The 23,906-nt window shown below is 32.1% G+C and overlaps 1 protein-coding gene across 1 annotated transcript in view; it reads left to right on the top strand.

Moving 5' to 3' along the window:
- Positions 1 to 23,906, top strand: part of apolpp (retinoid- and fatty-acid binding glycoprotein apolipophorin) — a 149,538-nt gene that overhangs the window by 5,663 nt on the left and 119,969 nt on the right. Inside the window, exons 3-10 of the mRNA XM_089096953.1 lie at positions 5,831 to 6,016; positions 8,145 to 8,291; positions 12,985 to 13,132; positions 13,677 to 13,960; positions 15,703 to 15,909; positions 17,167 to 17,346; positions 20,230 to 20,417; positions 23,270 to 23,533. Of these exons, the coding sequence (XP_088953079.1) occupies positions 5,831 to 6,016; positions 8,145 to 8,291; positions 12,985 to 13,132; positions 13,677 to 13,960; positions 15,703 to 15,909; positions 17,167 to 17,346; positions 20,230 to 20,417; positions 23,270 to 23,533 (1,604 nt within the window). The remainder of the gene's footprint in view (positions 1 to 5,830; positions 6,017 to 8,144; positions 8,292 to 12,984; positions 13,133 to 13,676; positions 13,961 to 15,702; positions 15,910 to 17,166; positions 17,347 to 20,229; positions 20,418 to 23,269; positions 23,534 to 23,906) is intronic.

A 23,906-nucleotide genomic window follows, 5' to 3' on the forward strand; every position in this document is an offset into this window, starting at 1 on the left:
AGGGCATAAAAAAGGCATCGAGAGGTATGTTCTCCTTATTCGTAGGCTAGTAATACAAACTGCCCCAAATTTACTATGGAATTTTTCTGAAACATGAAATAAAATTGTGACTTTGGATACCTTATTTTCTGCTGTCTGAAATTCCTAGTGATCAGATAGTTTGGGCTTCATATTTAAGGATTAGGGGGGTTGTGGGTGGGGGGGGGGGTTAAAGTAAATTGACCTGCTCTTAGAAATCATATAAGAAGATATTTAAACTGTTTTAGTTTTCAAATTTTTATAATTTTCAAAATTTCCTTCTGAAGGACTAAATACACTGGAATCAAGAAAACTTTTATTCTATAAAACTACGCTATCTTAAACATCGAAACATAGGGCCCAAATTATTTATATTAATAAAACACTGAATACTATATATATTAATAATACACTGAAGACATAGTTATTATATTTTTCGACCATGCTGAACAAAATGGCTATCTCAAAATTTTGAGTGGGTGACTTTGGGAAAAAAATGAGTGTAGGAGGGGGCCTAGTTGCCCTCCATTTTTTGGTCACTTAAAAAAGGCACTAGAGTTTAATTTCTGTTCGAATGAGCCCTCCCGCGATATTCTAGGACCACTAGGTCGATACGACCACCCCTGGGAAAAAAACAAACAAACAAACATGCATCCGTGATCTTTCTTCTGGCAAAAAATACAAAATTCCACATTTTTTCAGAAAGGAGCTTGAAACCTCTACAGTAGGGTTCTCTGATACGCTGACTCTGATGGTGTCATTTTTATTAAGGTTCTATTACTTTTAGGGGGTGTTTTCCCGTTTTTTCGAAAATGAATTAAATTTTCTCAGGCGTTTAACTTTTGATGGGTAAGGCTAAACTTGATGAAACTTATATATTTGAAATCAGCATAAAAATCTGATGTACCTATTGGGTATCCGTTTTGATGTACCCATTGGTATCCGTTTTTTAGAGTTTCGGTTACTATTGAGCCGGGTCGCTCCTTACTTAGAGTTTGTTATGGCTCCATATATATATTTTTTTATAATTACCACACTGAGATTTTCTGGCCTAAAAAAATGATCTAGATCCTCGTGACTAAAAGGTCTCAAGTTTCTAGAGCCGTAGTTTTGGAAAAACATTTTTCACGTGACTTTATCTTAGAGTTGGTCTTATAATTTTTGATGTCTTTGACGCATCGGCATGCAAAATTATACGAGATCACGAATGGCTCCGAACACCTAAAGCAAAAGGAATGGATCAAGGGATAGCGAGAATCACATTCAATTCCAAACGTAATGTTGCACAACGAAATCTACGGTTAGAAGACAAATGTAAATTGCATTGGAATGAAGGAACGTGTTCTTTTAGCGTTTGTGAAAGGTAAACATGAAGGAGGGACTGAATTGACACTAGAACTTTCTAATTGAATTTGAAATTGCTGATTTGCCACGCCATGACTTAGAACTAAAGAAGAACGAGATAACTATACTACGCGTAAATTATATGTTTTAGACTGTATTTTCCAAGAAGTTTCCTTGCATAGACTTGTTTCTACTTACAAACGGTCTTGGAAATCTGTTTTTTCGCGTAGAAAGTTGACTAAAAAAGGACAAATGTAAATAATCGTGAAAAATTGAGTTTGAAACCTTGTGCTTAAATATGCAAGTTTATCTGGCTAGTGTACAACATGAAACTTTGTTCACACATTCATTTTTACTCCCGTGTAAGAACGGTTGATTTTCATGGAAAAACGGGTTATTCACAAGGATTTCATGACTGGACATAGTTCACATATTTCTTTGTTACTCCCCCGCAAGAAAGATTGGATTTCATGGAAAAACTTTTTTTTTCACGATTACTTCTTGGCTGGACCTTTTTCTTCCTACAAACGGTTCTGGAAATCTGGCCCTGAAAAACACTCGTAAATACAATTTTAGGTGTAGTTGAAATAGGGTTTCCTTAATATAAGCAAATTTAGAACGAAATCTAACTTTGCTTAATTAGTGATTATGTGTAGGAATTTTACAAAGCTGAACTGTTTTTTTTTTGCAACAAAATTTCTGCATGGAAGATTTTCCTCGTTTGAATGTTCTATGCTTCTGTTTTTATCTTCTTTGTGAGGTTCTTTTTATTTTCTCTATTATTCTGTTGCTTACTTCCTATTTTTTTTCTCTTTTTTTTTTTTTAGTACTGATCGGAAAATTCTTGACCATAATTTTTCTTCTGTTACCAGTATAATCTGGTACAATTCTTGTTGTAGTTCCGTTAATTATATTGTTTGTTTTCGATTTATTTGAATCCAGTTTTTTCATTTTTTCGGTATCGATTGAACATAGATAATTATAAAACCGTAATACTAAATGAATTTTTTGGAGTCCAGAATCGAAATTTTACTAATTACAGTAAACAACAAAGATTGTATCGCAAGCAACTATGCTATTAATGCATCTTTTGAAGTTAAGTTCGAAAATAGCCTGCCATCAGGGTTTTTCCATCACTGACATTTTGGAATCATTTTTAAATCACTTGCAAGTTTCTAGATCATTCAAAGTGCAATAGGCTTAGGTTTTTTCTAAAACACAAGATGTGGTTTGGGAAGTGTTTGAAGGACCACTTTGTATTTATTGGAAAACGAAAAATACATGTATTTTCAAATATTATAAACATTATTCAAATTTATTTGATGAATTACTACTCAGTGATTCAGATTCATATCAATTTTTTGAATTCTCTGGCTGGCTGTGATAGTCTAATTATTGATTGTTTGATTAATTTGCTCGCTAAAGGTAAACATGGTATTTTTTTTTTTTTGCACTTCAGTTCTCTTTCTGATCATAATAATCGACATTGTGAGTTAGTATGACAGATAACCGTAGTTTAATAGTAATTCTGAAGTTTCTCTCTGTACGAAACACTGAAAATCTACCCAATTTTTTTCTGAAGTACAAAAAACTTAAATTTTTTACAAAAACTTAAACTTAGCAAAACTTTTGTAAAACTTTCTTAGAAAAACTATAATTTTTTAAAACTTAAATCTTAGTACAAAAAACTAAATTTTTGAATAAATTTTATTGTTTTTTTTTAATTTGGCGTAAAATGTTGCACAAGAGCTTTTACAATCAATTAATTTTCTTGCGTTAAAAAATTCAATATAAAACAATTATGTGCAAAACAAAGTATAATGAAAAACTCTGCTTTTAAAATCCGAGTGCATTTTTCACCTCTGCGCAGGTTCTATTTGGTTTGCAAAATTTTTGAAAGGACAGGACCAAGTTTGAAATTACTGCTTATTGTTATTGTGATTTCCCTTTACTGCTTTTACTAACTGGATACCATAGTGCTAAGCCACACGAGGCCAAAACAGCTGCGTACGCTCCCCCTCCTCTTAGATATTGGCCTTTAGTATTAGCGTCCTTCAATAAAGCCCCTACTTCTTTAAGTCTTCTCCTAACCTACTACTGTCCTATTTGAGAACCCCAGGTAAACCCCAGAATTCAATTTTACCCCAGATTGATCGTCGAAAAGCCCGACTTTTAGCCACATTTCATTTGTAAAACTTGACTACCATCTTGAGCTTTCTTTCACTCTAGAGAGTGGGATGGAGTTTTTTTTGTCTTACAACCTTTTGTTTGACAACTTCTTGTTTTATGAACAGCTTCTTGTTTGATTTAATTTTCATGGAAGAAGATTCTAAGATCTGTGATTTTTTTTTCAATTCACATTTGCTATTTTAAATGGTGTAAGTGTTTTCTTGGTTTCGGAATTTGTTTAATACTGAATTAGTTTCGAGATTTAGAATTAAAGAACTGTTGAAATTTGCCATGATTAAGTTACATACTTTGTATTTTAAGTCTGAAAATATCCTCCTTGCATAACCGTTTTCCTTTTTTCTGGAATTTAAGTAATGTTTGATATTTAATTATTTTTGTTGCTTTTTACCTATTTTATTCATTTATGTTTTTTAAGCGTGTTGTAAATCATTACTTTGTTTCATTTGTATTTTTGTAATTCCATTTCAGTGTTTTACATACTCCTTGATTTTTAGGGAAATAAATAAATGGAATAAATAAATGTAACAAAAAGGAAATCAGATAAATATTCCCTGGATTCGGTTGACGATTAAAGTTAATTCTAAATGAATACAGCATCTCCTCCAGGAAGATACTGAGGGCATTTCTAGAATTTCTTATCGTAAACACAACGAATATTTGGATTCTACATGAAAAATAGTACAGATTTGGGTATAAATTTACAACCACTCCTGATCATAAGGAGACATGTTAAGAAAACAATCCTTACTTCAAAATATGAAAAATTATCCCAGTTAACATATTTTCCAGGGGCAGCACCTTTACCTTCCCTATTTTCACTGTTTTTCCAGTTTTTCAATCACATTTTCAATATTTTGTCTTTTCTCCAAGTCTTGAAAATCGTTTATAAAAAAAACATCCAAGAGCCATCTAATAATCTAACCTAACCTAAATTCATTAATATTAGCTTATTTGTTTCTTTTTGGTAGATGACAGTGATGGCCTTTAACTTTCATATATAGAATATTTGAAAACGGATAAATGCAGTCAAATATGTTTATTTTTCACAATTTTATTTTGAAAAAATTGTACAACAGTGAAAATAGTGAGGATAAAGGTGAAACTAGGATTATTTTGCATATTAAGAAGTAAGAATTGTTTTCTTAACATGTCTCCTTATGACCAGGACTGGCTGTAAATTTACACCCAGATTTGACCAGAAATGTGTTGTTATGGGGCCGATAGGAACGCTGTATGGCTATTTGAGAGGCTGTTCAGAACTACAACTGGAATAAGATGCTTGTATAATTCTCTTGGTTGCATTGCAATTATAAGGAATCAATTTTCTCAGAACGCCCATTTTTGCTTTTAACATAGTCTCTGAGGTAAACCCCATACTTAGAAAGATAAATAGGTGCTACACTCTGGTAAAGTTAGCCAAAGGAAATGGCGATATACTTGACACGTATCCTGTATATAAGGTGCACTTGTTCAAGCATGTGGATCAACACTGTAGTTAATTTAGTATACCTTTAAAGCTGTGGGATAAATACGACTACACCTTTAAAAATAAATAGGTACTGCACTTTGGTGTCTCTCTTTTGAAAACCACCCAAAGCAGTTGCAGATACAGAGGGATTTGATTATTCAATAAGAAATTACTTTTTTTTTATTTCAACATAGTCTCTAGGATATGCTTGATAAGATGTCACTCAATTAGTTCGTTAAAGGCAGAAACATTGACTAGAGCTCAGATAAGAGATACTGGTATTAACAAATCGCTCCAGCATCAAGCCACCTGAGAACAGCACAGCTGAGGACGCTTCTTCTCCATTCTAATATATTCTAAGGTTCCCTTTTTATTTTATACCAAGAAGTTTCGATTTCCTTCAAATCCTTCCTCACGACCTCTATAAAGTCCACTTATAGACCTCTATAAATTATTCCATTTTCATTTATTCGCTTTGCCCTAGATGAAAGTCTGAAATTATAAGCATAAACATATAAAAATAAGCATTTCAACGTGAAAAGTTTCTAAACTAGTAGGAAAAAAGGTCAATAAAAAAACAATTGAAATAGCTGATTAAAAGTCAATTAATATCAATTAAAAAAACTAATTAGAAATTATCAAGAAAAAAAGTCACAAGAAAAAACTATCAATTAAAAAAGTTCATATGTGTCCTTTCACAGGTAAACGACTCATTTAGTGTTTTCTGATGTGTTTATCAAAATGAGACTTAAATAACACTTTAAAGAATATTTTTGCAATAATAGTCGAATTTAAATGTTTCTTTTTTAGGTAATAATTGATAAGCCTCAACCATTGACTCAGGCGTTGATTGGTGTTTCGGGATATGCTAGAAAAGTTTGTGAGTCCCTTGGTAGTGATTGTGCCACAGACCCAGAAATTCAAGTCTTCACGGCGAAGATGAGTAAGCACCTTGGAAATAAGTGCCGAGCCAAAGATGTCACAGAGGAGAAAAAGGTAGTTGAAAACAGCTAAGCTAACTGATCTTGATTTATAACCTGGAAATTGCTTGATGATGATCTTATATAATGAAAAGACGGCATGAATGGCTGCCTAAGAAAAGTATATTAATTAAAGTTTAAAAGTTTAAATTAAAACTTATTATAAGAAATTTCATATTGTTGCTACTATGTTAACTTTTCCATAACGTAGCCCTAAACGTAATTAATGGTAAAATCCATATAGAGCTCAATTCTACTTAGTACTTCCAACGTTATGTGCTTCGCTCTACAAGAACACGTAAGGTAGTCGTATTTCCATGGCTTTTTGTAAACAAGGGCTTTTTTCGAAAAGTCAACTTTTTCCCGAAAATGAGTTAAACATATTGTTCAAAAGAACTCGAACAGATCTATCGATTGGTCGACAGATCGACAGGTCATATTTAATTCTGACCGAGTTATAAATTGTCCCAAAAAGGTCATAAAAAACAGCGTAAGTTGCTTATCTTCTAAGTAATGAACAATTCAGTAATTTGGACATTTCCAGTGCATGTCGATTGGAAAGTTAACTAGGAATGAGTCTTTAAAGTTTCAAGTTTATTAAATTCTGATTTGCGAGAAAGATTTTTTCATTGTGCATCTTTTTGGTCATATTGTTCCTGTAAAATCAGGAAAAGTGGACTTAGGCCCTTTTTTGCGAAATGCGACGGATTTATGCTAGTGTGAAAGGTTCCACGATGTAATGCGAAAACATTACATATCCAAAATACAGGACATTATTTATAAAATAATTTATATTAGTTGATAAAGACATTATTTATATCCAAATAATATCCAAAATACAGGACAGAAAAATAACATTAATCGCATTTTCATCGCTACAAGCGACGGTGAACAGTCTAGTCACCACATATTCACCTGTTTGGCAAAATCCCTTTGGGATAAATAAGTTGGTCGACTCTCCGGCTTTCTATTAGAAAGTACTATTCTTCTGAAAGATGCTTGTAATTATTGTAAATAAATAAAGACAAATTGAAGTACCAATGACAGTGAAAATGAATCCTTCGAATTAGTTAAGTAGAAATTTACGCTAATATATATCTACAAAAATTAAGAAAAATCGGAAATTCAATTTTTGATGACCTGTATGTGGAGTTACGCAGTTTTTGTTATTAGCGGTTGCCTAACATAATGAAAAAAAAACGTGGGTGAACAGAGCAAAAAAATAGCGAAAAGGACATGGCACAAAACAGCTTAAGAAGATTTATTTTTCATTTGAAGGTGTAGCTGTCTTCAGAAATCAAAAAATTGTGAACCGCATTGAATTTTCACAGACGAAGAGCCTTTATCAAGTTCAATCCACTTTCACAGTTCAGTGTGGCAACAAAGACGAGAATGTGCCAAAAATGTCATAACTTTTGAACAGCAACAACAACAAAAGTCTTAGAAAATCACTGTTTTCAGGTGTAAATAGAGTTGAGATGGGCCCAGGTTCTAAATAGGTTTTTATTTTGTTGTACTTGGTACTCTAAGTAAATCCGTGGTTAGTTTTTTTTTGTCATAAGCGGTTATGCTGGTAGGCTGGTGGCACTGGTACCAGAAAGTTGAAAAAGGCCAGGTTTATGGAATCTAGTCTTTATTCTTTTTTCTATGGTTTTTTATGGCTCTTTTTTCTTTATTCTATGGCTGGTGTTTATTACAATGAAATTGCTCAATTTCTTGTGTTTCAACGTTTTTTTTATTATTGTATTTATTTTATAATATAATTTTTTTTTTTTGATGGCGCGCGGATGCTTCAGATGAAACAAATGAAACGGAAATGAGGCAAAACTGATTGAATCATGTTTTTTTTTTATTATTTGTTTTGTTCTTTATAATGTTTCACTGGGTTCTACTGTTGAATCAGTCAGATAAAGAAAATCAAAGATCCATTTTCTAGATAATTTTATAGATTTTAATCGCTAAGCGGCTGCGTATTACTATGGCAACTTTTTAGCAAGTTCGACCAATTTTGACTGAAGAAACCCAGCCAATAGTTTGATCAACCCAGGAAGCTTGACCAGGTATAATAGAAAATATTTCTATTCTCAACTGTTTAAGTTGATTACTTTTTATCTATTTTATCTTTGAATTATTTTGTTTTAAAGATCCTGGCAACATTGAAAGCTCTTGGAAATATTGGCGGAGCGCACAAAGATGTACAAAACGCCATCCGTGATTGTATTAAAGATGCATCTCTTCCTGTTCAAACAAGGCTGGCTGCTTTACAGGCTGTGAGATCGCGGGCTTGTGAAGTAAGTAGAAAAATAAGAAATTTAATTTTATTGAAACGTTCATCAAATTGATAGTTTATGCTGATTTAATTAAATATTTATATTCAAAACTTCTAAAAGAAAAATTTGGTTATACATGATGAAATAAATACCTCAAACTAGTTGCAAAAGTAGTTTAGCCTTATAAAATTATATTAGTTGCTAGTGTATTATAAATAATACAAAGTTGCACATATTTTGTTATTTGTTTTGCTATATGAAGTTCGTCTCAGTATATACAAAATACATGCTGCGAATTTTTATATTTAGTTTTATTGGTTTTTAATCTTTTTTTTACTTTTTGTTTTTCTAGTGGTAATAAAAGTTTTGAAAATACAACTTGTAGAATACAATAACTTATTCTAATATAATAAGTTATATTAGACGTCGTATTCACTGTATACGACGAATTTATTGGAAAATAATTTAATTTTTTAATTTACAAGAAAAGCCGGTAAAACCTTAATATATCTTTGCTAAGTCGATTGTATGAATTTGCTTGCGTTTAAATAACTTTTCGTGAATCTTTTTTCGTGGCACTTTAGTGGCTTTCACACTTCTCAAGTATGGTAACTTATGCTAAAGATTTAGTTACGTTACGTAAATTTCACAATTTCTTTTTTTTTCTCCTTCCATGGTATCGCAATGGGAAGATACTATAAAAATTCAGGATGATTGACGTTTTTAGTAAAGCTGCCCTGCTAAGTAGTAGGCTTTTGGATATTGAAAAAATAAGCTTCCTCCGTTCCATTGTCTTGAAATTATATATTTTTCATAGTTAGGGCTTTTCCTTTTTCTCTTTTTAAATGTTTTACTCCGCTATATACAATTTTGTTATTAGCGGTTTATAAGTATAATGATAATAATTAAACAAGTCCTTTGATCCTAGGCTAACATAATAATTTATAATACTATTATAATTATTGTCTATAAACATATATTATAACAAATGTCATAATCAAACTACTCAAAAATTAAAAATGTGGAATGAAGACGGAGATTCAAGCTCTGATCATGTTTGAAAGGCTTTCTAGGAAAAGTTCACTTTTTTATGTTCAAAATTTTACTAATTCCCCACAGAAATTCATATTTGTTGCTGTTATTGACGTTTGGCTGCTGACTTTTCCATAATGAAGCGTACAATTCTAAGTAGGACTGAATTATACTTTCTGCTTCCTATTTTACGGAAAACATTTGCTCCGTAAGATTGCATATAGCCACGTAAAGTCTCAAGTTATGCTAGAGGGAAAGGCTATGGTGTAGTGAAAGATCCATTACTTTTTTTTCTGTTTGGCTTTACTTTGTTGATAAAAATCATTACTCATAGGCTGCCTTTCTGGCAAGTGTTTTCCCTCAGCGAGCTGAAGGAAATAACTTTTAAACTAGTCGCAGAACCAATATAGCCAATATAAATGGTGCAAAGCTGCAGAACAAGAACCATATATATTATAAAAATTTAAATGCTATTCTGGTGTATGGTGCCTCGTTTTTCTTTTAATTTTTCGTTTAAATTTTAGAATTCATTTAGATTTTAATTTATATAGTAAATTTTTACTATATAATTTTTTCGTTTAAATTTTAATTTTAATTTTTCGTTTAAATTTTAGAATTCATTTAGATTTTAATTATATATAGTAAATAAAGTTATATTTTACTAAGCACCTGCTGTCTCTTGGTTTTAGAAAAAAGTTCGGATTTTTGGTTAATATCTCAATAAAATTTAATTTAAGAGTTTAAATGTATTAGAAGAATTTTCAGAGAACAGGAATAAGAATTTAGTTATTATTTTGATAGTTTTTCTTCAATTTCTCATTTAAAATATTCAGCTTTAAAATTTTTAATTATAAATTGAAAACTAATTACTTTTTATTCAGTACCCGTTGCCACATGGATCCAAAAATCCAATCCAAACAAATCTAAAAAATATTTTTAGCTGTTGCCCCAATAAAAAAAAAATCAAAGAACAAAATATATATTAGAAGAACAAAATGAATATTTACGAATAGAACCAAAAAAATCGAAGGAGATTGTGTGAATTAATCATGTTGAAACCTAAGAAACTGTATATGCCTTAAAAACTTAGGAAAAAGCGGGAATTTGATTTTGAACGAAAAAAGCGTCCTATGCAGTATTTGATAATAATGGGTTCTAAAAAAAAAAAAAAAAAAAAAAAAAAAAAAAAAAAAAAAAAAAAAATTGGGTGAGAAATTAGCAAAAAATAAGGTAAAATATGACTTCAAAGAGCTTAAGAAGGTATAGGAAGGTGTGGTTGTCTTTGGTATGAAAAACATTGTCAAATTAACTAACTAGTTTTGCTGATTTATTCTATTCAATGTGGCAACACTGACAAAAGTGAGAAACTGCTGTAATAACCTTGTATTCCTGACACAGTAAAGAGAAAAATTTTGGAAATCTTGGTTTTCGGGTGCGAATAGACAATATTTTAATATATCATTAGTTAACATAAGGCACTAGTAATTTATAGAGGGGCCAAATTGCCAAGTTCAGGTAATAGAAAACGTTTATTTTATTTTTTTTAGCACGTGGAGCATCATTACGATTTGAGATCCGGTCCATTGCTGAGTTACAACTCAACTCTTAAATAATGTTGAGTGATAACAACATTTTCATTATTGTTTAATTAAAACTGTTTCATTATACGGTTCTTAATTAAGTAGTATCATTGCACACAAATCGCTGCATACACGTTCAATTTTCATTCAATTTTTTTTTTTTTTAAAGATGTAACATTTTTCTTTTCAATTTTTTTTCGCCAAAGATGTAACAATTTTGTTTCGCCATGGGACGCTAAAGAGAATTTTTTAAAGCCCAGTTTGACTAGGTCTATTCTAAAATACATTGGAGAATGCAAGTGCATAAGTCAACACCAAAAACCGGTACATTGAAATCAAAATAGCAATGAAGTTTTCATTTTTTTAACTTCCTTTTCAGTTTTCTCATCCTTTATTATGGATTTTTTTAGAATTGATCACTCAGTGACTCAGTTGGTTGAAGTAGAAATGCCAATAAAGGCTGCTTAAGAAGCATAATCCTAAAGTTAGGTTAAGACTATCTCTCTGGCTTAAATAGACTGAAGTCTTTTTTGCGCTTTATAATTACTACTACCTCAACTGCGAATCCTACTACTGATTTCCCTAGAGTTCTTAAAACAATTCGTCTCCAATTGTAGGATTTTGATGTATAGTTAATTTGAAATTGGTATTCTCTCAAGTTGCCCATAAATTGAATTTTTTTTTTTTTTTTTTTTTTTATGTTGGCAGGGGTATTGGGTGTGTTAGTAAATAGGATGAATTGTTGGTACGAAGGGTTGTTGCGACAGGAGTCGTGTAAGGGCAGGATTTTTTCTTTCTTTTTTCTTCAAATTCCATTCTCATTTTTTTTCTTTATCGAATGATATTATATATATTAGAGGAATTGATACACCCCAAACAAGTGAAAGCTTAAGAAGAGTTTAGTTTTCTTGGGATAAAGCCTGTATTTAATCTTAATCATAACTACTACTACTACTATCCCCACTACTACTACTATCAACACTACTACTACTACTACTGATTACTCATCCCAGCCCTAAACCGCTTGAGGCTAATACAGGTGCACCCACCTCTCCTCTACCACAATTTCTTCCAAGGTTGAAGATAATTCGGATTCTTAGTTAAGACTTTTATAAAATATAGTTTAAAATTGGGAAAAGAAATATTTTAGAAGATTTTTCAGAGAGTAGAAATAAAAATTAAAGCATTAATTTGGTAGACGTTTTTTTCGATTTTTAATTTAAGATTTTAAGAGTTTTTTAGCTTTAAAATTTATTTAAAATTAATGACTAATTTCTACTGTATCTTGGCTCTAGAATAAAATTATAATTTTTAGCTATTGCCCTGATAAAACGTAATTTCCAAGATGTAGAAAGATATTAGAAAAATAGATGAAGGTTTGAGAATAGACCTTAAAATTTTTGTAAGGCCGGGATAGCTTTCACTTTACACATACATCACGTAATAGCAGCAGCTATGTCATGGTTACTCATGAGCAGTGGCACATCTTCACGAGAATGAAGGGGTGGGCAATCCACAACCTCCTACAAAGTTCCCATTTCCGTTAAATTCTTCCGTATTATCCTTCCCCACGTCCTGATTTTTGCTGGGCTCTGGATCGATTACCAAAGTTGAATGTTGAGTAATATTTCATCCGTAAAATATAACGTTACTTTCTTTTAGAAAGCCAAATATAATTAAAACAAAACGTAAATTTATAACATTGCTTTCTTATAACGTTGCCAATTTAACGTTGTTTTCTTTATAGCCTTAGAAAGCGGGATTGGATTAAGTTTTTCATACATCTTAGTGTTTGATACATTTTCATTCAAGCGGTCGTATTTCTTCCCATCGCTTTTACCTTTTTTTCAAACACGTAAGGAAGTAGTATTCTACTAGTAGTATTTCCAGAAGGGGGACGGGGGGAGGGCAAATATATTTTACGGGTATATGAAATTTAATAAATTTTGTGCATTTGGAATCTTTATTAAAGTGGGATTGCTTATTAAAGATTTTTTGTGTTGGTGTCTTCTGACAAAAGAATTAGAATAGATTAGGACCATTTCTGTACTTCTCCATAGAGTTAATGCTACTTCACACCACCTTTGTATTTTCAATTGCAGACCTCTGATCTCCTCCTTTCAATATTGGCTAATTCAAATGAAAACGTTGAAGTTCGTATTGCGTCGTACCTTGGAGCGGTGAAATGCCCATCATACTCAACAATGAAAAAAATACAGGAAGTTCTACAAAATGAACAAATTAATCAAGGTAAGACATGTAACATATGTGTAAGGCATATCAGAGCGTTTTTTTGTATGTTAGGGGTGTGTGCCTTAGTTGTGAAAAGGGTATTTTATTCCACTATTTTTCGATTTCTCGACGGGTCTTCGAAAGAGTCTCATTAGACAGAAGCCCCTCCCCCACTTTTCTCCATAAAAAGCAACTAATATTTACCTATAATACATAAAACTGATCAGGGAGAGAACTTAGTCCGTCTCTTAGAAAAAAAAAAACATGTAGCGTTAAGTGGTTCTCAAACTATGTACGTAACTGTCTATGTTAAGTGGTTCAGTTACGATATGCATAATCTTAAAGTGTGTGACTTAAATTCCAGTTAATATTCTCACTTAAAGCAAGTCCTTTCACACTAGGCTAATGCGAAAATCTTTTTTTTTTTTTTTTTGTAATCATACCTATGACAGGTATGATTATATTTCCATAATCTCCATGAATTAAACGTCCGAACATGTAGTTTTTTTCCTCAAGAAGCATTTTTTTCGTCAGTCTCTATACTTACTGATTTATTTTCTAGTTGGCTCGTTTATCCAAAGCCACTTGGACAATCTAAAATCCAGCTCTAGTCCCGGTAAGGAAGAAATCAGGAAAATGGCCAGATCCGTATCCCATGGACGATCTTTCCCTTTCGACTTCAGAAAATTTTCGCGCAATTTGGAGTTTGACTATTTCTGTACTGAGAATAATGCAGGATGGGATGCAGATTTGAACATCATCTATTCCCCAGAATCATATTTACCGAAGTCTGCTTCGATGAATTTTACGTTGGACCTCTTTGGCCAATCGATGAACCTCTTTGAGGTAATTTTTCCCATAAATTTTTACGTGCCCGAAATCGGGATGCATGTGCTTTAAAAATGGAGATTTCCTTACAAAAACATTGACTGACTCATTGATTGACTCAGCCATTCTCCATCTCCTATATTCAGTTTGACGAACCTCTTCCATCGACCGATGAGCTTGATCGAGGTAGTTCGGGCTGTTTGAAATTAAATTGAGTCATGCTTTAAAGCTACAGTATGGCATTTGATTTCTTATTTCTGCAGAAATTTTAAAATTTTGTTTTCCTTTTTGTTAGTTCTTAAAGTAGAACTCTCATTCCTGTTTTTTTTCTTCTTATGAAATTTTCGTAATGAAATATTATCCGCTTTTCAAAATCTTTAGCTAATGCAAAAAGGGATATGGTGGGAGATAAGGGTTTCTCTTGTAAAAGCTTTGTAAAAGCATAGGTTAGCTTTCCAAACTATTGTTGTATTTAACCTTTCTCTTTATTCTTCGTCTTTAACCTTTATTCCGTCTTTAACGTCTATAACCTTTATATAGATGTCTTTAACGTCTTTAATGTTAATTCTTCGTCTCTAACCTTTGCTGGTGCTCCAGCAAGTTCCTCGTCTTCCAGGTCAGAACTGCCACTTTCAAACCGTGCAAACCACTCCCAACACGCTCTTTAAGCTAAAATATGGTTAGCATATACTTCTAATAAAATTCAATGGCTTTCGGAAGTATTTTCTTCATATTAATGTAGTGAAGTAAAACACATTATTGGGTATGTAAAACACATACCCATGTATGTAAAACACATTGGGTATGTAAACCTGTAAAACACATTATTGGGTACAAAGTTGAAACAAAAATCAATGAATAGTATTGTTGTTCACACTTCAACTAAACAACTTAAACTGACATTTATGCCTAATAACAGTAGCTTTCCAATGAATATTTGAAAAGTTGGATCGATTGAATAACAAACAAGTTACGGTATCTGTTGTCAAAACTCCACGAACGTATTTGAACACCTATTACGGAGGCAAACCATCATCCTTTAATTCAATAGCCCACCTCAAAAATTCTGTTTTTAAGCTCACCTTAAATGTAATAGATTCCCTCTTAGTCTGAACAGTAATCTCAACATATTATATTCATTAGTAACAGTAGGTTAACAATAAACAGTGACTCAACAGTGAATTTTTAAAGACATTTGCTCCTTCCTCATTTTGCTTTCATTGTCTGAATCTCTTAATCCCTTGAAAATATTTTCAATATTTTTTGAAACGCTACCAATTTTCACGTCCAAAATATTGCGCCTAAAAGTTCCTTGCGCTTTGTAATGGATTAATTACTTTACTGAAAACACAACAGACACAAGATCTACATTCAGACCTGAAAAGAATCAATATTTTTATGTACCTCATATTTTTGACTTGAATTCTACTCCTGACTTCATTTAAACACTGATTTTCTTTTCATGCAATTACGATTATGAGTAAATTTTGTCCAATTCTGTAATATAATAGCTTTCTTAACCATTGCCAGGTATATTCTGGCATCGGAATTGTATATATTTATATCTGATATATTTATTTTTACGCTTAAATTTAATTGACTTTAAATTCTACTAAGCAAAATTTAATGAAAATTCTGCTATTGTTAATCCTGTATTTACAGAAGTCAATCCGATTTTAAAGTTAACGTGTTTGCGTCCTTAAAGTATGGCATTTTTGCTTTAGACCACCACGCAAAATAAGTTTTGTCTTGAATTTTAGATTGGCGGGCGCTTTGAAGGCCTTGAGTACTTGATCGAATCTTACTTCGGACCTGAAGGAATTTACAGAGCAAATGAGATTTTGCCTACCGCGCAAGAGAGGGTCGGTACTTTGAATGAAAAATTCTGGTCCCGTTTCAACTCACTTCTTCGACCTAAGAGAGCAGCACCGGTAAATAAGGCTGAAATTGAAGCTCTGGGAAAACTCGTAAGTGCTACTTTTAATTTTAAATTTTTGCTTGTATTACTATTTCTATCGTTTGCTTCTTCTGTAAATTTTTGCTTTTTATTCTTATTTAATTTCCTGTTTTGTTATATTTTATTTTTCTTATTTCATTTCTTATGTTTTTCTTATTTAATTTCCTGTTTTTTATTACTAAATTGAATGACGATAAATAATAAACTTTTCATAATTTGACAAATATAGAAATTACATAATTTGTTACTCAAATTTTATAGGGATTGAACTAGAAATATTAGTCATTACCGCTGCTGATCAGATATAAAATAAAGAAATTTCTGGATCACAGGATGAGCTTCACCCCCCCACCCCCGCCCCCTTGGTAGCTTTTCGTGGAATCACGTATGTTCTATATTTCATTTATATGCCCTAATTACATCATCTGTCTCGTAATCAATGTAGGATTGTGGCAAATATAATTCTCTTATGTTGTTAGGTTGGGTGTATCACTAGGCAAAAGAGGAGTTAATGAGAATTTAAAATGAAATTTGAGAGATGATTTCAATTTAGAGCCATAATTGTTAGAAGATATGGTAAACTGTAAAATGAAAATAAAATTCTATAAAAAAGAAGAAGTCTGCTGGCTATAGTGAGTGAAGCAAAGGATGAGGGAGGGGGTACGAAAGGGCATATTTTCTATGGCCATACAATTTCAAAAAGAATCAAAATGAATCATTGAATCAGAGACAAAATCTTTTTTGTTAAAAGCATAGGCATATATATAAAAAATTTATTTAGACGCCTAAATAGGCTGAAAGTCTTAGCACCTGATTTAGTCTTTTTTGAGTCTAAAGAATTTTATAATTTCTGTTAATTTGTTCAATAACAATCGATTGTAGAAAATTCCTTGATGTGTGAAAACACGATATCGAGTCTTAACGCCTACTAATAAGAAAAATTTATCACTAATTGTCTACATAATTTTAAAATTTGTGTAAGTGCCAAATACACAGGATGTTTCTCGGTGGGATTTGAAAAAGTGCAAAAATAGGCACAATATATTACTAAAATAAGTAATTACTAGGGCATAAAAATTACGAAGGGAAGGGTATGGGCTCAAACCCCCTTTTATACCTACCTGATCTGCAGTTAGATGGTGGAAACCCTGAACGGATATTCCTTCTGTTATCTCCTTAAATAATTTAGGCAAAAAGTTTCTACGTTTAGGTATCTTATTTAGGTATCTATAATTTGTTTGTAATGAACATAAGTTTTTTTTTTCAGATGAATCTGGACAAGACTTTCTATAACCCACCTAAAGGGGATTTTTTCCTTCGATTGTTTGGCGCTGAAGTTGCAACTTATTCCTACAGACGTGGCCTTGATGCCCCTGATGCTGACATTATTTTTGATCAAATATTCCGATTTCTTGGCAATATGATTGATGGAGCTAAAAATCAACAGGTAGATTATATACTATGCACTTTTTAAGATGCTGAGAAAAAAAAATTAGCATCTCAAATGCCTAATGGTAATGAACGTTAAATAAAGAGTAACCCCTTTCTTTACTAAAAAGGCATAGAAAACGGTTTAAAAAACGCCAACAAAACTTTTAAAGAATATACGTCAAAATAATGTATTTTTTACATTTATTTTCAGATATGTTAACAGCGCGACTTATCAAAAGCTGTTGATATGTGGCGTTAAATTTAGTTTCAAAAGTGAATATTTGTCCTAGAGACATGGCCTTGATGCCCCTGATGCGGACATTATTTTTGATCAAATATTCCGATTTCTTGGCATTATGATTGATGGAGCTAAAAATCAACAGGTAGATTATATATGATGCACTTTTTAAGATGCTGAGAAAAAAAAATTAGCGTCTCAAATGCCTAATGGTGATGAACGTTAAAAAAAGAGTAACCCCTTTCTTTACTAAAAAGGCCTAGAAAACGGTAAAAAAAACGCCAACAAAACTTTTAAAGAATATGCGTCAAAATAATCTACTTTTTAGATATGTTAACAGCGCTACTTATCAAAAGCTGTTGATATGTGGCGTTAAATTTAGTTTCAAAAGTGAATATTTGTCCTAGAGACATGGCCTTGATGCCCCTGATGCGGACATTATTTTTGATCAAATATTCCGATTTCTTGGCAATATGATTGATGGAGCTAAAAATCAACAGGTAGATTATATATGATGCACTTTTTAAGATGCTGATAAAAAAAAATTAGCGTCTCAAATGCCTAATGGTAATGAACTTTAAAAAAAGAGTAACCCCTTTCTTTACTAAAAAGGCCTAGAAAACGGTTTAAAAAACGCCAACAAAACTTTTAAAGAATATGCGTCAAAATAATCTACTTTTTACATTTATTTTCAGATATGTTAACAGCGCTACTTATCAAAAGCTGTTGATATGTGGCGTTAAATTTAGTTTCAAAAGTGAATATTTGTCCTAGAGACGTGGCCTTGATGCCCCTGATGCGGACATTATTTTTGATCAAATATTCCGATTTCTTGGCATTATGATTGATGGAGCTAAAAATCAACAGGTAGATTATAAATGCATAACTTTTTAAGACATGAAAAAAAAAAAATAAGCCTCTCAAATCCCTAAGAGTAATGAACGTTAAGTAAAGAGTAATTCCTGTCTACTAAACTAAAAAGGGCCTAAAAAGGGTCTAAAAATGCCAACAAAGGTTTTAAAGAATATGTATCAAAGTAACTTAATTGTTATATTGATTTCAAATACGTGAAACACTAAATTCAATGCTACCTATCAAAAGCATTGATAGGTGGCGTCAAATTTAGTTTCAAAAGTGAACATCTGTGATTAAAGTGCTATTTTAATTTAAAAATTTTCTAATATTTAGAAAAGTTTGAAGATATTCCAAAAAGAGATACTATTTTCATAAATATTTTCTTATCAAGTTCAACAGGTTTGAGATTTATCAGCAAATCTAGCTATGAAAAAGATGAAGTTTAGTAATTTTCCTGAGATAGCTAGTCACAGATGCATGTGTATTTGTTTGTTTCTTTCGTTTTTTTTTCTCCTAGATATTCTATCAATCCAGCTGTCACAAAATGTGGCAAAATAATACGACTCGGAAATTTTTAGGGTTCTTACTCAGTTTCAAAAGAGAACGTATTAAAACGCGCTGCCATTGTATACCATTTTGTGCCACAAAACGATGATTTTGAGCCATGTGGAGTCGAAGTACTAACTACTAGAAATCCTGTTGTAGCTAGGGAGTTTATAATTTTTGAAGCAATGCAAAAAAGAAGCCATGGAAAAGAAATAATGATCCGTATCTGATTCAAGAGGGAAAATGCCACACGATTCGGCATCTTGCGATGCAAATAGCAAAATTTTTCTTATCCTAATTTTCCTATCTTATAAAACTTATATTTATAATATTTATATTTATATACCTATATTCATATACATTTATGAAATTTATTTTTCTTATCGTCTGGCAACGTAAGATAAATCTTATTATTGCGTATTATGGCCACTACGGTGTGAAAAGTGCAACAATCTCAGGCTAAAATAATAATAATAGGAATATTATAGAAAATAATAATAATCAGGCTAAATAATAATAATAAGGATAGTTTATTATTACTTGGTAGTCAAAGTCTTGCCCAATAATACAAAAAATGGATTGCTCTATCTTGTGCGAAATTTTGTGCTGAACCTGAATTAGCAGTCAGAATTGTCATCCCCTCCCCGAAATGTTTTTCCGACTCGTAAAAACGTAAATGCATGTAAACAATTTTTTGTTGCGTTTTCTATGCCTGATTCTATGCATCAAAAGTTATGTTTTTGGTCTACTTTTACACTGAGCCCTCCAGTCTTTTTGTTTGAGAATTACAAATATAAGTACTGGATGCTTATAAACAACACATTTTTGTTAATCTGCAATCTTTTATCTCTCTATACTCTTTTGTTTCTTCTTTTTATCTCCGTCTGCCTCTATCTCTCTCTCTGTTGTCTGTCTCTCTCTTTCACTTTTCCACTTTTTATTAGACAAATCAGTGGGAAATTGACAATTCTATTTCAGCGGTCAGCAAACCCATGTAATAGTTCATCCATTTTTGGCAAACCTCCAACACACCGTGGCATCATTAAATTTAATTGTTACGAAAATAAATATAGAAAATATTCGCAAAACTTAAAGAATCACGACCGGACTTGCTTTTTATTAAAGGTGGAGAAGAATTTCCAAATGGGTGTTCAGTCAACACTTACGTTGCGGAAATATATTATTTTCCAAGAAGTTGTCTGAATCGCAACAATTCGTCTGGCACTATACAATTGTTCTGTATTTCGTATTGTATTTCAGGTTGAAATCGCTCGATCTGTAATGTTCCTTGACCGTATCTCTACATTCCCCACTGTTACTGGCCTTCCTCTTCGTTTGGCTTTGAATGGTACTGCCAGTTTGGCTCTGGACTTTGAAAGTCAAATTGATGTAAAAGCTATATTGCGAGATCCAAAGACAGCCTCCCTTGGACTGACAATTATCCCCATGTAAGTTATCAATTCTAATCGTTGGATTTATCAAAAGAGGTCAGTATTGAGACAGGCACATACGAGCAAATTGGAACTTGGACAGGCAAATTGGACAGGCAAATTGGAATAAGATGTGCCCAGAAATTTGGGAAAATCTAGGGTTAGGAAGGACGACACTTCACTCTAAACACTAAGGACATTAAAAAGGTGATCTGATTATTGGAACTGGTTAACTGGAAACGTGCACAATCATAATTATTTATCTTAAAAGTTAAGGAAAAATCCGGAATTCAATTAAGAAATACCTTCATGCGTAATTACGTAGTTTTGGACAGCAGTCAGCACCAAATTTAAAAGAAAAAGAATTTTTTTCTTAAAAAAAAAAATTATTGAATTTTTTCTTCTAAAAGAAAAAAAGAAACGTGGTTAAATAATCAGCAAAAAAGCTAAAACATGCGAGACCAAACAGCTTAAAAAGGTAAAATTTTCTTTGAAAGTGTAGGTGTTTTTGGTAATTAGCAGATCCTTAATGATTGGATCCTTTGTCAATTTACGCTAATTGACGAAAAGTTTCGTCACTTTCAACTAATTAGTTTTGCTTATTTACTTTCATGGTTCAATTTGGTAACACTGACGATGTTTTAATGCCGTAGAAACTTCATAATTTGAAATAACCAAAAGAAAAATTAAAAAAAAATTCGCGGTTTTCAGGTATGAATAGACCTAATATGGGTCAAGGGGGTAAAAAATGTTTATTTTGATGTCTTTGGTAAATTAACTTTCTTACCTTTTTACTGTTTGGTCCGACAATTTACGCTATCTATAGTACTGATGGTTTTAATTTCAATAGCTTTCAGGGTTTCCTAAGTAATTATTGGTCTATATCTTTGTTTAGACCTCGTATTTTGAAAAATAGCCCACTCTCGCTTCAATAGTTTCACAGTTTTTTTTTATGACAAGATTCATGGTGTAAGGCCGCAAATGACTTAGGGGATGCTTGGTGACTAGCCAACCATTTACGCAGGATTTAAGTTTTATTTAGTTTAATGTAAATAAAATTAATAAAAACTGCTTAAAAATTTAGTAATTTTAATGTTTAGAAACATCTTCTGCCTGGCTACTCCTTCACTTGGGTGGCGTTTACTTACATTTATGTAAACGCCACCGGGGAAGGGGACATTCTGCAGAATGTCCCCTTCCCCTTAGCTTGGGTGCATTTCCATTGAAAACTCCATAAATGAAGAAAAACTGCAATATTCAAGCTAGCCACAATAGGCCACATCTAACCACAATAGGGCTTTAACTTCAACTAAAACCTCCATGTAGCTGCTAATACAGTCAAAAATATTTTATTGGAGTGTCAGGCAACTCCTTTCTTCGTAATTTGTTGCATTAGTCTAACCAGCGTCCACATCCAAAACATTACCTTATGCAAAGTTACTTTTACCTTATGCAAAGACCAAACCTTTTAAAAAGTTAAGACACCTTTGAATAACGTGAAAGTGTTACAACTAAAATAATTTTTTATATTTTAGACCCTATTAAACTATTTTTAAATTAAAGATAAATCAGATAGCAACAATATGAAACCTCTCGCCCCTGTAGGTAAACATAATCAATGATTTCTGATTATAAGCTACTACTTGTGCTTGTAAGTTCTTACCATCGAATGTATATAAAAAATCAACATTAATAATTTAATTGCCACAAAAATAAATTGATTGTCACAAACATATTAATTCTAAAATAAATTGATTGTCACAAACATATTAATTCTAAAATAGTTTTTTTTATTGAAACTTTCTTAGTAATTTACTCTGACCCACACATGGCTACTAACACCGTCAAAAATGTCCATAATCGAGAGCGTCATCATGTCTCTCTTATTCTTTGTTGTCCTAGTTACATTGATTATCTACTTACAACGGTCAGTGATTGTGACGTTCTGCTAGTGCTAAGAATTCACATATATTTAATCCCTTTGAGGATAACACACGGGCCAACTATCTCCTTGCAAACCCCTTGTTTGAAATAGATATGGTTGAACGGTGAAACACAAGGAATCTTATAGAAACTTGGTTGTAACAATAAGAATGGTTTATTTTCATTCTCGTATTTATTCAAAATATTACGTACCGCAGGAAATAGAATTAGGAAGAGGTTGGAATCCACTGTGAATCTTAGTTACAGATTATAAAAAATATATAGAATATGCTAAATTAATTGCTTCAAAATTGTCCGTTGATGGTTCTAGAAAGTTTTATTCAGTATAAATCTCCACACATTTAAATGATGTGGATTTGGAAGAAAGAATGGCTTTCGATAGCAATCATGGATGGCCTTTCACAGACGCATTTATATTAAGAAAGCTGTTGTCATTTTCCTGGAAATCTCATTTGTTTTAAAAATATTATTTTCACCAAAAAGAGTAATCATCTTCTATTGCCAAAAAGGTTTTATTCACATATGCGTTATCATATATGTTAATAATTAATTTCAGAGGTTACTGCCACCTTCATATACAGGATTAATTCTATATATTTTAAGTTTTACTGTCTCTTTTGACTTTATATTTTAAACAAAACTTGTTTTGTTTATTTAATAAGCTAACGAATGGGCATCACTACTTCTATTTCCTATAATGAAGAAATCTCCGCCCTAACATTCACATTTTTCTGGAGGCGGGGGGAGGGGGAGATAATAAAAACAGAAAATATTTTGTTCTATGTTTACTATGTTTATTTGTGTATATTCTGTTTGTTTTATGTTAAATTTCTTTATATTTATACCTCTTTAGTATTTATTTCTATTCATAGTTTCTCTTCTATAGCATGTCTTAGAGCAAAAATAATATTGTCTTCCTAATTTAGGGCTTCAACTGAAATTAGTGCCTCAATGGGCGTTGAAGTTAACAATCTAAGATATGGCGTTAAAACTATTATGAACCTTCATTCGTCACGAGGGGGAGGTATGAAGGCTAGTTGGAATCAAGGGAAGAGCTTTGAATTCAAGTTGGACCTCCCAAAGACGAAGATGTCTCTCATCGATGCTAAATCATCCTTATATATATTTTCTCAAAGAACTGATGATGGATCAGAGAAACTACAGAAAATGAATGTTCTGAATACTGTTGAGTAAGTTCCTTTTCCTTCGTCTATCCATTTTTTGAGATTCTAATTGCTTTGAAAAAAGGTGAAATCAAACTTGTTCGTAATAGATCGTTCGCTGCTCAGCTAATAACCATGAAACCTGACTATTTAAATTGGCTTGGGACTATGAAAGCAAAATTGATGTAAAAGCTATATTGTAGGATCTAAAAACAGCCTCTCTTGGGCTGAACAGTATCCCTATGTAAGCTTTCAATCTTGTTCTTTGATTTAACCAAAATATATTATCGGCAATTAAGCGGCAGTGCTTAGTTTATACAACCTGCAAATCCATTAGAATTCCCATTGTATTGGAGAGGGTACTGCTTTTAGACTGTTTTCCTAGTCGAGTGGGTCACAA

Source organism: Artemia sp. Qi Xiang Cuo, chromosome 11, assembly GCF_049724085.1.
Source record: "Artemia sp. Qi Xiang Cuo chromosome 11, ASM4972408v1, whole genome shotgun sequence".
Classification (NCBI taxonomy): domain Eukaryota; kingdom Metazoa; phylum Arthropoda; class Branchiopoda; order Anostraca; family Artemiidae; genus Artemia; species Artemia sp. Qi Xiang Cuo.